Source organism: Carya illinoinensis, chromosome 7 (genome assembly GCF_018687715.1).
Source record: "Carya illinoinensis cultivar Pawnee chromosome 7, C.illinoinensisPawnee_v1, whole genome shotgun sequence".
Classification (NCBI taxonomy): domain Eukaryota; kingdom Viridiplantae; phylum Streptophyta; class Magnoliopsida; order Fagales; family Juglandaceae; genus Carya; species Carya illinoinensis.
In genome coordinates, this window is record NC_056758.1 from 38705442 (window position 1) to 38722186 (window position 16745).

Sequence of the window (16745 nt, forward strand, 5' to 3'; positions counted from 1 at the left end):
TATTTAAGATGATCAGAAATACTTGCCTGGTATTAGTTGGTGAAATATTTTCAGATTCTAGGAACTTCTGTTATTCCTGAACACTGCTATAATTAATTAAAACGTTAGAAGATAACCAAATGACATAATTTGGGTATTATTTAGTTATCTATTTAGAAGTCTTTACGCTACGTACGTACCATCAACTTATGATATAATTTGATTTATAAAATTTAAATTTTAAAATTTATTTTTTAAATCAAGTGATATTATATAAATAATATATAGTGTAAAGACTTTTAAATAAAATTATTATAATCAAATACCCACATTGGCATGTTACCCACAAAGGTGAGATTTTAGAGAAACGTGGGTTCCCATTACATTCAACTTGGGAAAACACATTCGATTAAGAGGATGTTTGGAAATAATTTTCATCTTATCTAATCTCATCTCATCTCATTACATATCATTTTATTCACAAATATCATTTAAATACAAACATTTTTAAACTAATCATTATATCTTTCCCAAATTTTTAAATTAAAAACAAATAATAATTTAACATTTTCAAATTTCAAAACAAAAAATTATATTCTAATAATATTTTAACTTCAAAATTTTCTAATCGGCTCTCTTTTATTTTTCAAAACCTAATAAATACAAAATATTTAGAAATAATTTCCATATCATCTTATCTCATCTTATTCTATCTCATTTATTACCCAAACATCAATAAAATATACACACTTTCAAACTAAGCATTACAACATTTTCAAATTAATTATTATAACTTTCCTACATTTTTAAATAAAAAATAATTTAATTTTTTTAAATTTTAAAATAAAAATAATATTAAAATATTATAATTTATTAATATTATAATTTTATAATATTTTTTATTCAACTTTTTCTCTATCATTTCTTAAAACTCAAAAAAATTTTTATTCAAACTATCTAATTTCTATTCACAAATCATCTTATAACTATTCACGAAATTATATCCTTCACTCCCAGCATACTTTTAAGTCAAAATTACAGATCCAGACGGGGGAATCTGTCATTGTACTGTACAGGGACATGTTACGAATAAAAAAAATTTATAATAATAAAAAGGACTTTTTAACTACTGTTCAAATGTATTACCTCTAAGACGTGTTTATACAAGAGCTTCTATCAAATGCGAAATCTCGTTATCCTAAAATAAATACGCCCAAGAAGAAAATTGGAGCAGTCACCAAAACAAGTCAATGTTATAATTTCATGAAATGTCGCATCTTTAAGTTTCACTCATCATCATCTGCATAACTGTCGCTTTCAAGAGCAGGAATTCTTCGGAAACGGGCCAAGTATCGAAAATATGATACTTCACTTTTATTTGATGTTACTGATCTCTTCCGCTTGGCTGAAAATCCTTTCGCAGATAATGAATCAAACAAGTCCCCCATGTTCATATCCTTTGGGACCCCACTGCTTTCATCAGCAAAACTATAAAATCACCCATGACACTAAATATTAGTGACAAAAATAATCCTTTTCTAATGGCATTACAGATACAGTTTAAGATATCAGTACACCTGATGATAGACATGGAGGAAAGTAAAATTATAAATCCTATAAAAGTTCCAGTTGTTAAGATGAAAATGTCTGATGAGTTTCCTACATCAATTGAAAAGGAAGGCCACTAGGAGTTAAGGGAAGCCATACCGCTCGCGAATTATTTTAAAAGCTTCTTTTGTTGCATAAGGTTGCCCTGTCTTTGGATCGCGGTACCTACAACAGCAGATGACAATTAATTGGAAGGTGTGATAAGGTGAAATTCTCAAAAAATACAAAAAATTTCTATATCAGGCCAATAGAAGTGAAAAGAATTCAGTTTCCTAAGGCGTCAGATGGGTCAAAAAAATTGCAAGGAAAATACAAAATAAGACAGCGTCCCATAACTAATCTTCACACTAGTAGGGGTATCTTGTTATTCTGGCACAAAACAATTTCTTGTTTACCCCCATCTTCCTTTCATCATTTTCTTTGATTAAAAAAAAAAAGTTACTTTGGAAAGCACAAATTGGGGGTGAACAGTTACCCAGTGAGAATACACAAAAGGTCTGAGGAGTGAGGATACCCAGCCAGAGAAGCGATAAATATGGTCACCGAAAAAATAATAATGTCAATGTAGAGCAAGTTGAAACACTTGGTGGGGAAGGCTTTAAGGGGGGGTCCAGTACCCCTTCAACTTTCCTAATCCTCTTCCCAATCGACTAATTAAAAGTAAATCTAAACAGGGGGTGTAGCACCCCACCCCATCCCTTCCACATTCATTCTCTATCCTCTCCCTCCATCGAATTAAGGGCTAGTTATTCATAATAGAACATCGAGGTAAAAGCCACATGTACACCAACTGTACTGGTATAGAAATCATCAACAATATTAGACAATGCAATAGTTTCCAACAGTAATTTCTTTAACGAAAATCATTAACAGCCAAATAAGGAATTGGATCTTACCTGGCAGGCAAACCAGTAACTGCACATACAGCTTTTTCTGGATCTGGAAAGAAATTTAAAAAGAGTAAGTGAATCAATAGCATGGCCATAGAGTACAATCAAGAAGTCCCTAACGGCCACCAAAGAATGTGGATCTGCATCTACATGTGCTTCTAAATGCAAAAACCTTTGGCATATATTTCTTCTTTTTACACTCTATTCTACTAAAGCCCGGAATTATTACTTTGAAACAATGACAGATTGAAACCTTCAATCATTTTAGGCTTTTCAGTAAACCAGAATAAATATTAATTTTGGAAGTAACTGCATCACGTGGTTAAGACCTATTCCTATCCTTCATGGAGCTCCAGGTTTTATGGAACATTTAGGAGTCTAAAAGAGACATTTCTTGCCACCTTCATCTTAATAGGCCACTCGCTTCGACTGCAGAAAGCTATACAAATTTGTTTCAATGAAACAGAGGTGAAGAAAATGGAATTTCCACAATGAGAGCAAGGCCTTCAAATATAACCTGAGATACAAACTCTAAGATTATCATCAGACGCTTAAGGTTATTTCAAAAGGCATTTGTAAGATTCCTACATTGTTAAGGCATGGGATCTAAAGGTTCATCTCAACTCCAACAGAACGTATGACTGAATTGTTTGGTGGGAAAAAAAAAAAAAAATCCATAACAAAAAAAATACTTATCGATAAATTAGTCACATTTTGCATGGAGACCCTTCAGCAATTTCACTAACACGATATAGTGCTCACAAGCATGTAAAGTGAAACTCACATGGAACAGACAATGTAGAAATCTCTGACTGAAATGACAATCCTTTACTGAATTCTAAATATGAAGAACCTGTAAGAAATTTAAAGATGAACATTAAATTAATCCAAATTGAAATGATATTTCCAATCAAATAAAACTTCATATATCACTATGTTCTTTTCAAAACAATATGAACACTAGAGAATGAAAGAAAGCTTGCCATCTTTTGAATAATATCGTATCTGTGGACCACTGTAGACGGCTTTATGCACAATTGCTCTTTTCTTAACTTCTTCCTCCCTTGCTAAAACACGTTCCAAGTTCCTCAAGTTCATGATTTCTTCAAAGTTGTCATCAATGTCATTCAAGTTGAGATCGCACAGAAACCACCGTCCTCACAACATCAGACATTTACTTACAAAGTTTCAGGCAATCTACAGATAATCTCCTAAATATTGAGATAAAAGTCAAAACCTGTTTGAGCTGCTTCCAAAAGCATCTCTTCTTGTGTCATCCTCTTCTCCTCACCTTCTTTTTTCCTTTTTATTGGCTAACAATGTTGAAAATAGCATTACTATGATGATTTCACCAATAACAAAATCTACATAAATCAAATAACCCAAGGAATGCTGAAAATGGAACTTCCTTCTTATTGGCTAACAATGTTGAAAATAGCATTACTATGGTGATTTCACCAATAAAGAAATCTACACAAATCAAATAAACCAAGGAACGCTGAAAATGAAACTAAGGATTGCAATCACATGTTCAGCAATATGGGCCAACTCATTTAGGAGAATTAAAAATTAAAAAAACAAAGAAAAAAAGCAAGCACATTTTGAAACAATTGGGGCCTTTAGCAAAGTGCAAAGCAAAAGAAATGTGCATCTCTCATACCAGGACAGGCATTTGAGACAGTTAAAATAGTTCAATTCAAACAACTTCAAAGAGGATTGGCCTGAGACCTAAATCTATATATAACATCTTTCAACTTATTCTATCATATGAGATGTTAATGATAGCATAAAAGGTCTGGTTTCCGTCAGCAACCTATTGTTCCTCTTTTTATTATTTTTCTTTCTCTTAACAGAGAAAAACAACCGGGATTGCAGAATAAAGGAAACAAACAATAGGAACTCAAAATTTAAAAATAAAATAAAGGATAAGATATCTATGAACTTCATAAAAATTGAACTGAAAACATTGTTTCAGTATATGAAACTTTAATAATCCCACAACCAAGTCGAACTGGATTCATCAAGTTAAAGTATCATCACAATCAAAGTGAATGGCTATTAACATCGATTATCATTTCATCTAACCAACAAGCAGCACTTCAATCATGATTCAGAAGCATGTCCAACAAGAAATGCAGTGAAAGAACACCAAACTGACCTTCATTGTTGCTTGCAGAGCTGCACGTATTGCATCTCTCTCAGCTTGCCTAACAATGACCGAAGTTCTAGTAGATTTCCTCACCGTTCTCTCTCCGTTGTCATCAGGGACATCGTGGTGTTCAGGCGAGGCCGACTTTTGAGTTGGTTTTTCATCCTTGGTACCGGCCTCTAACTTCGAAAGGTCTTTCTTTTTCTTTTTCTTTTTCGGTACAGGTTTCCCTGGGAATATTAATCTCTTCTTTTTACGCGTCCTATAAGAAAACCAAACAATAAGAAGCACAAACAAATTATAGTACATAAAGTGTATCCTTGCCCTTGGCTTTAGCCAATAGAAGCTAAACCTGTCATCCGCATCGTTATCTACTTCTTCATCGGGCTCGGGCTCCTAAATAAGACGATAAAAGAATTTTGAGCATGACTGGAAAAGTAAAATACGAGCTTGATTGCAATACAGATATCATTGACATGAAATATCTTAACAGTGATAGTAATCTCACATCTTCATCAAAGTCGCTATCAAACTCGTCAGCAACCTCTGGCTCTGCTTCATAATTAATATCGTTCTCTTCCTGTAAAACACATAGTATTACTTACAATTTTGTTGGCCATTCGAGATTTTCATAAAACATAGACACGCACACAGAGAAGCTTTATGTGCAAATTTAGGCAAATAATCATAAAAATAGGCATATTTCTAACTAGATAAACGAAAAGGAAAATAATCGTGAAGAATGAAACCAAAAAATTGAGACAAGTACATATCGAATCTACCTCTTTAAGAGCTTCCTGGTTCCAGAACAGCTCATCCTCCTCAACTTCATCGTCCAGCAACTTGGTCATCCTCTTTCCTCGTGTCGCTCGAGAGCCGCGATCGAGAAAGATAGGGGCCTCTGGGTCTTTTGAGGTTTCCATCGTTCTACTTTTTCTCCTTCAACGCAAGCTCCGAAGGAATTTGAAATAGTTCTACAGCAAAACGGAGCTAGATATATATAAATATATATTCCGATCGAAATGATATTCTAAAAATCCGGAAGTAGCAGTTCTCGTCCGGGGTTTTATCCCGGCGAGGGACCGATGGGGTTTGCAACAGCGGGGAGCCGACGGTTCACGGCAGGGATGTTGGTAGGGCGGAACCAGGTGCACGTGGCTCGCGTTTTCGATTCCAACAAAAAGGCCTTTAAAATGGGCTTCGCGACTCCAAAAGCCCTTCTATATAAATCCAATATCATCCAGTAATAGGATGCCGTTTTATTTTCGTTATTACTTTTTGTTTTTAATTTTTTTCATTTTTAAATTACTTCGCATAGCCAAGAGCACGGAGACTAGAGGCATGTCGGCCGGTTTTTAAAATCGAAAATTTGAGTTAAAAAAGAATGATTTCGTCTATTAATTACTTAATAGATACATATTTAAAATATATAACACCAAGAGATAACAAAACTTATAATGAAAAAGATACGGATAGATAATATAAATAAAGATATAAGAATCTTATTAGTTATTATTATTCAATGATAATTTGTTTTTAGCATTTCCTCTTGTAAGATTTTAGGGTTCAAATAGTATATTTAAATTTGTATCTAATATTCTTTAATGAGTATGCATTCCTGCCAATTTTTTGTCCGATTCAGTCTAAAATTTAAAAAAATTAAATTCATTTTATAGATATTTGAATTTCATACTTATTCATATTCAGATACGGGTATGATTATATAATACAAGTTTCAGATTAACACTTAGTACCCGTAACTATTTTCATATTAAAAAAAAAAATTACCTTATAGATAAAATGGCATCGTTTTGTGTTTATAATCCTCATATTTAAATTATTATTATTATTGATAAATCCAAGTGTTCAGTTGCAATTTGGATGACTAGATATCTTGATTTTTATAATTTAAAATCCGTCCAAATTATAACTAAGTTAACCCGGACTAGTATCTGAACTGTATTATAAATCTGAACGTGGATTCAAGTATATTTGGGTACCCTGATTCGCATTCAAATTTACATTTCTACATTATTTAATATGAGACCTTTTTTAATAGTCTAATATAGAAGTTATCAATCTTTAAATAATGTATCATCTAATTATTCAAAAATAAATGGCATGGAGTATGTACAAGTTCAATTGAGATTCAATTATCAAATAATTCTTATCATTTATTTTTTGTCTATTTTAAAGATGAAAAATAGATGAACCGTGTAACTTGTAATTCGTCTAAGAATTTTTTATTTTCATTTACACTTGTTAAAACATTATAATTTAAATAAGTCTGACGTTAATTATTTAAATAAATAATTCTCAAAATGTGATCTAAAATAATAAATTTAAAATGCATTTCAATTTCAAACGGTCTTATTGAAAGGAGAAATAAAAATAAAATAAAAAAAATGCCGTGAGTGATATAGGCCTATCATTTCGCTAATGAAATTTACACGTTGGATCGGATCACTTGCGTGTTACGGGTTCGATTGTATGCCATGACTTCGCACTGCAAACATTCGTAAGCTCGGCACCGGACCCAGAAAACCCACCCTCCCACTCCCAGCAAAGGTATTACCAATTTACTTGTGTCCTAATTTTTGTGATAGGCTAGGATCATGGCCACAACCCTGCCATGGCAACCCCCACTCCAGTTAAAGCCACGCCACCGTATCCCTATACCCTACCGTACCCGCCAGGCCACTTCTGTTCGCCAATTGGCGCCCATCCGGGCCTTCAGGCGCAGCGACATCGACGGTTTCGCGAGGCGCATGGTCTCCGGTGAGGCCTTGAGGGACGCCTGGCGCAGTGCCAACGACGGATTCGAGCAGCTAGCCTTCGAGGCCAAGAAGGCAGCCGAGCGCCTCGACCGCCGATACTCCGTTTCGCGCCGCCTTAGCTCCGTTGCCCGCTCCGCCTCCGAACGCGCACGCGACATCGACAGGGAGTTCGAGATCGGGCTCCGATGGCGCACTTTCACCATGGACTTCAATAGAAACTTGCCGAGGGTTTGTTCTATCTCCCTTCCATCAACCTGTTACATTTCGTAAATTGTAAGGGCTTCGTTTGTTTGGTTTGCTGAGGAGACATTGGAAATGAAATCGACACCAGAGAATTATGCTGGTTTTTAATTGGGATTAGCTGTGAGAGTGTTTATGTAGGTCTTTCTTTGTACTGTGTTTCATCCAAATGCCATTATTTTTCTCAATTGTGCATTTTAATTGGTTCGAAAGTAGTGGAAACTAATAGTATGAAGTTCACGATTCTGCTTCCTAGTTAGGGAAAGAAAATCACTATTCCTTTTATTTTTTATTTTTTTATCAGTATTCAATGTTCATTTGATTGCCGCTTTTTAAACTTTTTTCAACCCCACTTCCTGTCCAGCTTGCATTTGGTGAGCTTGCCACCATACGATCGAACCCTCCCTGAGATTCGTAGTTGCATTAGTTATACCTTCATTAGTTGTTAACAAAGTCGATTCTGAATTTTCATTCATTCCTAGGCATAACTTGTATCCCTGCACTTCAGAAAACAGAGAAATACAAAATAAAAAAGATGAAGCTTTTACTTATAAAAAAAGAAAAGAAAAGATGAAGCTAGGGCGAAAGAGTTTTACCAATTATTCTATGCACACACCTTGACATATGTTTCGTATATATTACCACTTTTAGAATTTACAATGATTCAAAATGCATCTTCGTTTACAGATTTCAGATTATTTTCAGAATCTGTAATACCACTACAACAATATTTGAACAGCTGAAGTAATCAAGTACACTTCAATTTCATCCGCCTAGGATTTGTCAAAAGATGGATATCTTTGAACAACAAAGAAGATAACTATTTGGTTCGTTGACATTTAAACTTCAGAATTGTAAGCTCTAAACCTAAAATATGCCTTCTTATCTTCAACAAAGAAGATAACAAAGAAGTTACCTTTCCTTATGATTTATGGTTTTAGAACTCATCTTTTCTTGAGAGTTCTCATCTATATTTCGAACTGCTTGAGTGCATAATGTAGTGCTAAGTTAGGATCCAATACAAAAACGGATGGAGGATGGATTGCTCTGCCAGAAACTTTGATGTGAAATCTTTTGAATTTAGCACTATATACTGGTACCTTGGGTTTTGGATCGAGTAGAAGATGGTGAATGATATCTCACATTACTTATGAGAGAGAAGTTATTTTAGTTTATATTGATCCCAAATGGTTTCAATTGTACCGTTGATTTATTCATTTGGAGTATAAGCCTAGATGTAAGTTGGGCTTTTCTTGACTCGACACATAAAAAACAAAAGAAAGCAAGTTTTTTTTTTCACCTTTTACAGTTGTTTCTTCCAAGGCTTCTAGTTGGGGTGCCTTACATTTGTTTGTGTTCTGTATGAAATTGACACTGTCTTTGTCTTTAAGTATTGTTTTTGCCTAATTGGATCTTATGTTTTCAGATGTCAGTGTGATTAATCATAATTTTTCCTCATCATCCATGCAGTACAGGAAACAGCTCAATGATTTTCTGGATACTCCACTGGGAAAAAGTTTTGCGGTATGTATACCTCAAATTTTTGCAGCATGTTACACTTAATAGTTAATGGTGTTTTCTACGACAATTATTGTTGGTTACACTTTATATTATTTGACAGATGGCCCTGATTGAAATACATTCTTGTGATTATGCAGTTTTGGTTGTGTTTTAGTTTTAGAGAAAACTGTTTCCTCAGAATTTTTGTGTCAGCAGTTGATTAAGGTTTTGGAGGGAAACACAACAGAGAGAAATTATTGAACTACTCTTTTGACCTTAAGATATTTTAGTAGTGATCAGTTCTAGAAACTACCAAATACAAAACTGAATCATATATATTTAATCTTGCCTTTCTTGTGCCAATAAACAGTTATGATATTGCACATATTTTGTTTGGTAGGTAAGTAACGAAGAAAAAGAAAAAGAAAAAAAAAAAGGCAGGTTAGAACTCCTAGGGAATGATACTCATGGATCTGATGGAACCAAACTCTGCCTTTGAATGCCATATCCCTTCTGCCTGCTGCTTTCTTTGGTTTTAAATAGACATGAGTGACTTGCACATATACAAACTTTGTGAAATTACTACTAGTCCCAAAAGTTTAAGTTGATGGGAAGGGGGAGATTTTATTATTTATATTTTTGTTTTAAGAGTCCCTCACATGTGAGCCAAGCTCGTCAATAAGTGGGTCATCACATGGAATATTTAATTAATTGGGTGAACTATAGAGTTAAAAAATAAAAAAATGTGCTATTCCATATTGCTAATCTAGCTTGTCCTTTAGTGCAACTTTTCCTGCCAGATTGGATATGCACATGTTACAGGGTGCAGATACCAAATGTTTGCCAGCTCTATAGCTGTGATACAACTTGCTGGCACTTTTCTCACTTCTTTTCTCGTTGATCAATTAAGGTTGGGTTTCTAATGGTGAAGCCTTCACCTATTAATGGGTTGTGTTCGTGTTCTGTCAAGTTGTGTATGTTATATGATATGGGTCAACCCGAACACAACCTGTTAAACTTAATGGGTCATATTTTCAAATCCTAACACGACCCATTAAAATAATGGATTGACACGACACGATCCGTTATGAATTAATTTAAAATATATTGACACAACATGACCCATTTTAACCCGTTTATGTAAAGGGTTGAATTGATCCAAATAATCCATTTGACCTTATCAACATAATTTCACATAAAATTTAAAATCACAATATTTTCCAAAAATATAAAACTAACTACATAAGTCTAAAATTATAATCGAAACATTAAAAACACCAAAATTACAATCCATAGGAAGTGTGGGAGGTGGTCGTGACTCTTGAGAATTGACTCAACTGAGAATTAAGATAGAGACTCAATATATGTGAAGATGAATGTGAGATTGTGAGGGAGTTTGAGTTAGAGTGCAGCGGGAGTAGGATTTTTTACTTTTTAGGTATAAGGGTAAAAATGTAAATTTAATTGTCTTAACAAGTCATAATGGGTTGACCTGTTAAGCAATTGTGTCTTAACGGGCTAAATTATTTTGACTCGAACCCGTTAAAACTAAACCCAAACCCGCTTTTATCGTGTCGTGTTCGTGTTAGGTTAATAGGTCGTGTCATATATTGCCACCCCTACCTTCACCTAACACAAGATTCTTGTTTAAAATGACTTATTTACTCTAAGCACACAAGATTCCTATGTACTTGGGCTATGCCGACCTTTATATTATGAATAAAATATTTTACTTATAAAAAAAGATGGAGGGTTGTATATTCTGTTTGTGAGTGGTGTAGAAAATCTAAAATATGAAATTGATATATTTATTTCATACTTTGAACACCTGGGTGATTCTTCATAAGAATTTGTATGCTCATTTCCTGTCCCTTTTGCCATAGCCTTGGGGGGAGGAGGTGTTGGAAAGGGGTGGAAGTGGGGAGAGACATTGTATTATTAAGTATATTGAGGAAAAATATTCTTGAATATGTATTCATGTTCTCTCTTTGTGCCTTCTGGATGTCAGCTCTGCAAATGTTTTCTTAGCTCACTTAATGTAGTTTTCCAACTTTCTTGTTTTCTTTTTGTAGACTATTCTCTTCCTCTGGCTTGCATTATCTGGATGGCTTTTTCGTTTCTTGATATTTGCGCTATGGATACTTCCACTTGCCGGTCCTCTTCTCATTGGGACTATTGCCAATAACCTTGTTATAAAGGTATGGCCAGTTCTTGTTCAACTTTTGCCTGCAATGTGCGTGCATATGTGCTCATATAATTTTATTATTGTTCTCTGTTACTAGTTGCATTGTATACCATTATCAGGTTTGCTTTGTACCTCATAAACTCAAATGAATTTTGGGACAGAAGTCAACCTGATGAGATGAGATAACCAAGTGATTCTCTTTGTTTGAACTTTCTAGCTGTTAGCATTCCACTGAAATTTTGGCATTTTGTCTTTATAGCTTTTGCAACTACTATCCCGTTTGGATAGTGAAAGTGTTTCATCTTATCATTACAACTTTTCCAAATTTCCACACAAAATATAATAAATAATTCAACATTTTCAAATCTCAAACTAATAATAATATTTAAAAAATAATATTCTAACAATATTTTATTCAACTTTCAACTTGTATCTCATCTCAAATCACTATCCAAATGGCACCTAAATGAAAAGGGAGACCCTTACTATAATTCTTTTTGTCTGTATTCAGGTTGAGCCCCTTGGACCCTCGCGATTATAATATCATTGCTTTTACTTATGCAAAAATCCTCCATTGGCATGTGCACCTCTTTTTTATCAAAGAATTCATTTGGTTTTGAAAATTGCTAAAGGGTGGAAATGGTTTCTACTGAGTTTGGGCCTTGTCATTTAAATAAATAATATATTAATTATTTTCGTTAGGAATTTAAATATTTTCATCCTACTTAATTATGTCCTCTAACTTAGTTCAATAATTGGATTTGAACGATTTTGTAGTATAGCTTGTTCACACGTGTCAGATATTGTCAAAGATAATCATGTTTCCTTAGCATGAAATAGTAGTGATCAATACAAGTCATTTTGGTTGGTAGCTTTTCTTGATGTGCCTTGGGGCGCTCTCTCTCTCTCTCTCTCTCTCATATTTATATTTATATATCGTAACATGTTATTCACACCATTTTGCACTAAAATTGGACAGGGGGCTTGCCCAGCCTGTAAGAGGCAATTTGCTGGTTACAAGAACCAAATAATTCGTTGTACAAGCTGTGGAAACATCGTATGGCAGCCAAAAGGGGACTTCTTTTCAAGAGACAGCAGAGGCACCACTACTTCAAAGTCGGAGCCTGACATTATTGACGTGGACTTTGAGGAGAAATGACGGGATACCCAGGTAGTAGTGCCATGGTGGTTCACTCAAACTTGGACATGGTATACAGAGAGCTATGAGAATGCAAGCCTTTTCACTGTTTGTCTGTTCTGATATTTAGTCTCATATATTTTTCATGTTTAGTGTTAATTTTTTTTCCTGTAACTTGAAAGTGCTTATAATTTTTGCTGGATAACGAGGATCTGTATATTTTTTTAAAAAAAATTAGGAATACCCCGATGTCTTGTTCAGCACAGAAATCTTCATATCGATGGTAGGCGGCCTTATCATCTTAAGAGATTCAGCTCCCCTTAGCTTTTGCAAACACAATCTTTTCAGGGTAGGGTGAAGTTAGTTATTTAGTTATGTTTGCTGTTATCCTTTGGACCTTCGGTAGCACTAATCTAGTGAAGTCTTGCTGTCATTTTTTCTTTGAATTCTCGATGTGAAGATGATTGTTTGATCTTAATGCATGAAGTTCATTGATTTATAACCCACGGTTTGAGGCCTAGTCCACGTATGGCATGCATGTTATATAGATCCGATTTATTGCTATTTTCAATTGTCTTATTACTTCTTGTTATTATTAGGGTGTTCACGGTTTATTCATCACTCCGGTTGCACCATTCTGGCAGAATTACTATCTTAGAAATGACTTCTTGGAAGTGATTTCTACATTCTATTGTTAATTGTCAGAACACTTTTCTTCATTTCTCTTTACGTTTGCATATAAGACAGCGTTTCTGGGTATTTGTCTACTATACAATTAATGCACGCTGTACATAACCGTGATTGTAGACTGAATGAGGACAAAGAGGGTATTTTGTTGTGCAGCATGCAGTGGGTCTTAGATGGCAAATGGCAAAATTTGATGTGTCACAGAGAAAAAACTAGTTTAATGCATTGCCGTAAACCAGTGTGGATTAATACATAGTGAAAGAGATATTTGGAACTAGCTTAACAAACGCCAGGAGAACCACCTGGATATTATTTTGATTGGTAGAGATTCTATGATAACATATATCAATAAGATCTATGCGTCTGCAAGAGATTAGAAATCACTGAAACCCAGAGTGACCATTGATTTTCATCTTCAAACCAGACCTTGATATCACCACTGTGGCTTTTTAGGCTGATGGAGAAGTTGCCATGAGCTTCCTCAGTTTCCTCCGTCACATGAAAAATCTTGTCTGCACGGTGTTAGATTATACTTAATGATTTTACTTGAGTTAAATTAAGGGGAGAAAAAAAAAGGTTTCTCATATTATGAGCGCATGTGAATTTTGTTGTTGCCATATCCAGTTTAGTAGTTGGCACTACCCTAATCCCAATATTTTACCTTGAATAATTTAGTTTGAAAGCCTGATCTACACCACACATCATTCAAGTGGTATAATGAGATTTGAAAGATAAATTTTAAAAACTTGAATATTACAAATTAAATTATGTTATGTGGTGTGTGGTGTAAAAGTGTTATACTTTATATCACTTCAAATCATTCCCGAGGGCATGCAAAAAGTTATTTAATTAAAAAAAAAAAAAAAAAGGACGAAGAAGAATAGATCTTACACTTCTTTAATGTTGTCAAAACTCCCAAGAACTTCTTTTCAAGGCTCAAAATGAGCTGCTTACGTTTGAAATAAATGGAGACCCGCATATGTCTTTTATTCCCTGTGCGTATGAACCAAAAATTGTTTAGGATCATTTTACCAGCAGAAGTAAAGTGTTCATCCTTTAGCATAAATTCTCATATGCTTCTGTGACAACAAAATTATGGAAATCATTCAAGGGGACCGTAATTTTACCAGAAGGTGTGACTACTGCCAACTGGGCCCCTATTTCAAGCAGTTCTGGACACCTTGATAAAGAGTCGTATGCCATAGCTCTGGATTTGAGTATCGCAGCTCCTCTTAAACCTGGCCGAAATTTCCTCATACCATCAGTTTAATCCATCGGCAAGAAATGAAGTGGTCAACAGAAAGGGAAACTGTATAATCAGATCGTATTCTGAAGTTAAGGTGAGTATAGGATGCATCACATGTTGCAGCAGTTGCTGTAAGTGTAATTATATCAACAGGGGTTTGAGCGGCGAGGCCCGAGTTGACGGCCGAGGCGACATGGGCTTTGTTTGCGCCGATGGACTCTGCGGTTTCAGCACATACTGTGGCTATAAGAGCAGCAGCCGAAGCAACAGTGTCGCCCATGTTCTTGTCCCATGCTACTTTGCCTCCATCTCCATTACCGATAGGGATGACATCTTTTGCTGCCTCTTTGGTGCTGTTGGCAGCAATGCCAGCTATTGCGGCAGCCAAACATGCCACAGAAAGGGTAGCATGGACATTGGCAGTGCGAAGTCGGTCTTCCTCTTTTGTCGTCACTCTACGTCTTAATAAGCTGGCAAAGAACTTAGGCTTTTGAAAAAAAGATGGAACAGACCTTTCAATTGTAAACAGTGCCTGCGAATAGTGGCCTAAAATACGTTAAAATGTTTCTACTTCTGCTTTTATGGTGGTAATGTTCAAGGAGATTTCCTTTTTATTTAACGCAACATCAGGTTTTAGTTTGAAAAACATTGATAAATTCGTGTGTGAGAGAGAGAGAGAGAGAGAGAGAGAGAGAGAGAGAGAGAGAGAGAGAGAGAGAGAGAGAGAGAGAGAGACCCACCCGACTGAAAGTACTTCTGTTGCTTTGGGCTGCATACCCTTTGGTTTTCTCCATCTCTGCTTTTCCTTCCTGCTCTCCTAACGTATGATCGTCATGTAGCTTTTCCTCCTGCCGTCCTAGATAGCAACTGTCTTGTGAAGGAAACAACAGATTCTGCAAAAACGACAATCAGCGTTCTCCCTTACCAGAGCAAGCAAAAATTATGCCGTTTATTTGTTTGTCTTAAGAAAGATCGATCATCTTCAAATCAAGCAAGCTCGATACCATGAGAGAGAGAGAGAGAGAGAGAGAGAGAGAGAGAGAGAGAGAGAGAGAGAGAGAGAGAGAGAGAGAGAGAGAGAGAGAGAGATTATCTCAACTCTCCATCTCCATCTTTATCTTAAAAACACTGTGAATAGTGAACGGCATTAGAGAAATTAGCCGTTGGACATCATTCATATCTCATAGCCAAGTAACAAATACCACTGATTAAGCATGTTAAAGCCAGGCAACACCCTGCATGCTTACTGCTTCCCCTTCTTTTGCCTTATCAATATTATGCAGCCAAATCATGGTAACACATTTCATCCATATAAGCAAACTTGTCAAAGGATAAAGACATGACATCTGATTGTGGTTTCTCACGTACAGTACTAGATGAAAATATCTGCATGAAGTTAGTTGCCGAGGGGCTCCATGGGCGACACAGGAACTCCATGGCATGGACAGGACCCTGCAGAATGTCCGAGGAGCGGCAGGAAGAAGAGCAGGATGGGTTTTCATTTGTAGTCAAGCATCCATGTGCTCTTGTACAAGATTCGGGCTTCCGTTCCTAAAATTAACCATGTTTCAATGGACAGAGGGAAAAGATATTCAAAGGGAAAAAGCGAAGGAGAGAAGTAAATAGTAATGTTGCTTCAACCTGAACAAAATATTAATTCTAACGGAAAAGGAGTACTGTACTCATACTCACTAAATCAGCTGTTGATTGGTGCTCATTTTTAAAGGAGATTCTCCCTGCTCTAAAGGCTCCTTGTGAATCCATGCAAGATTCAAGTTATGCCATCTGTGTGCAAGTAACAAAATCGTACAGGTCTTTTCTACCTGTGCCGAACACAAATCATGATTTTTCCGATCTACGTGTGCTTAAATTAGAAAAAGAGTCGAACAGGTATTCATATTACTGATCATCTGGTTTTAGATACTAGCTAGCTGTATTTATCAAAGTTAGGAACTTAGGGTTCATTGAAGATACAAATGGCCACCTCGAGTTCCTAGAGAGGGATAAAAAACAAAACAAAACAAAACAAAAAAAAGGAAATGTGAGATAAAAAAAAAAAAAAACAACAACAACAGGAACGACCAAAAATACAGACCATAATTGTAAACTGTAACCATTCTAAATGGAGAAAATATAACGATCATGAAAGTTAGGGAAATTACTGCAATTTAGCATAAAGATGCATCTTGAATGAAAGACTTTCTCAAAGAGGAACGTCAAGGTATGCCATCTATCTATGTTTGTAAAGGAATGATTAATCGAGAGAGAGAGAGTCCGCACTCATTACTTAAGGTGGAATTCTGTTGGGACAAAAAAAGACACACTGCCCGAAGTAGTGTGTCCTGT

At 35.4% G+C, this 16745-nt stretch overlaps 3 protein-coding genes across 3 annotated transcripts; 1 reads left to right on the top strand and 2 right to left on the bottom strand.

The window, feature by feature from the left end:
• Positions 1–1062: 1062 nt before the first annotated feature.
• On the bottom strand, positions 1063–5827 carry LOC122317253 (SWR1 complex subunit 2). Its single transcript, XM_043134234.1, has 10 exons — positions 5409–5827; positions 5135–5206; positions 4979–5022; positions 4636–4888; positions 3715–3790; positions 3461–3580; positions 3262–3330; positions 2484–2526; positions 1687–1752; positions 1063–1467 (listed from the first exon to the last, which is right to left on the bottom strand). The coding sequence occupies exons 1-10, from the start codon at positions 5547–5549 to the stop codon at positions 1266–1268; spliced, it is 1086 nt and encodes a 361-aa protein (XP_042990168.1). The 5' UTR covers positions 5550–5827; the 3' UTR covers positions 1063–1265.
• Positions 5828–7090: 1263 nt separating this feature from the next.
• LOC122317104 lies at positions 7091–12968 on the top strand. The gene is made up of 4 exons (XM_043134025.1): positions 7091–7631; positions 9114–9167; positions 11216–11341; positions 12308–12968. The coding sequence occupies exons 1-4, from the start codon at positions 7242–7244 to the stop codon at positions 12485–12487; spliced, it is 750 nt and encodes a 249-aa protein (XP_042989959.1). The 5' UTR covers positions 7091–7241; the 3' UTR covers positions 12488–12968.
• Positions 12969–13349: 381 nt separating this feature from the next.
• LOC122317103 (VAN3-binding protein-like) lies at positions 13350–16702 on the bottom strand. The gene is made up of 8 exons (XM_043134024.1): positions 16562–16702; positions 16092–16392; positions 15768–15950; positions 15140–15292; positions 14514–14931; positions 14281–14391; positions 14045–14146; positions 13350–13665 (listed from the first exon to the last, which is right to left on the bottom strand). Exons 2-8 carry the CDS (start codon positions 16161–16163, stop codon positions 13499–13501), a joined length of 1206 nt encoding a protein of 401 aa, XP_042989958.1. The 5' UTR covers positions 16164–16392; positions 16562–16702; the 3' UTR covers positions 13350–13498.
• Between the last annotated feature and the right edge of the window lie 43 nt (positions 16703–16745).

What these genes read in the sequence shown, in the direction of transcription:
- LOC122317253 (XM_043134234.1), bottom strand. Translation starts at nt 5,549, where the DNA reads ATGGAAACCTCAAAAGACCCAGAGGCCCCTATCTTTCTCGATCGCGGC. An exon ending in ACCAGGAAGCTCTTAAAGAG is followed by an intron (nt 5,207 to 5,408) that starts GTAGATTCGATA and finishes TGTGTTTTACAG; the next exon opens with GAAGAGAACGATATTAATTA. An exon ending in TTTAAAATAATTCGCGAGCG is followed by an intron (nt 1,468 to 1,686) that starts GTATGGCTTCCC and finishes GTGATTTTATAG; the next exon opens with TTTTGCTGATGAAAGCAGTG.
- LOC122317104 (XM_043134025.1), top strand. Translation starts at nt 7,242, where the DNA reads ATGGCCACAACCCTGCCATGGCAACCCCCACTCCAGTTAAAGCCACGC. An exon ending in CACTGGGAAAAAGTTTTGCG is followed by an intron (nt 9,168 to 11,215) that starts GTATGTATACCT and finishes TTCTTTTTGTAG; the next exon opens with ACTATTCTCTTCCTCTGGCT. An exon ending in CCAATAACCTTGTTATAAAG is followed by an intron (nt 11,342 to 12,307) that starts GTATGGCCAGTT and finishes AAAATTGGACAG; the next exon opens with GGGGCTTGCCCAGCCTGTAA.
- LOC122317103 (XM_043134024.1), bottom strand. Translation starts at nt 16,163, where the DNA reads ATGGATTCACAAGGAGCCTTTAGAGCAGGGAGAATCTCCTTTAAAAAT. An exon ending in ACCAATCAACAGCTGATTTA is followed by an intron (nt 15,951 to 16,091) that starts GTGAGTATGAGT and finishes GGTTAATTTTAG; the next exon opens with GAACGGAAGCCCGAATCTTG. An exon ending in GGCAGTAGTCACACCTTCTG is followed by an intron (nt 14,147 to 14,280) that starts GTAAAATTACGG and finishes TCATACGCACAG; the next exon opens with GGAATAAAAGACATATGCGG.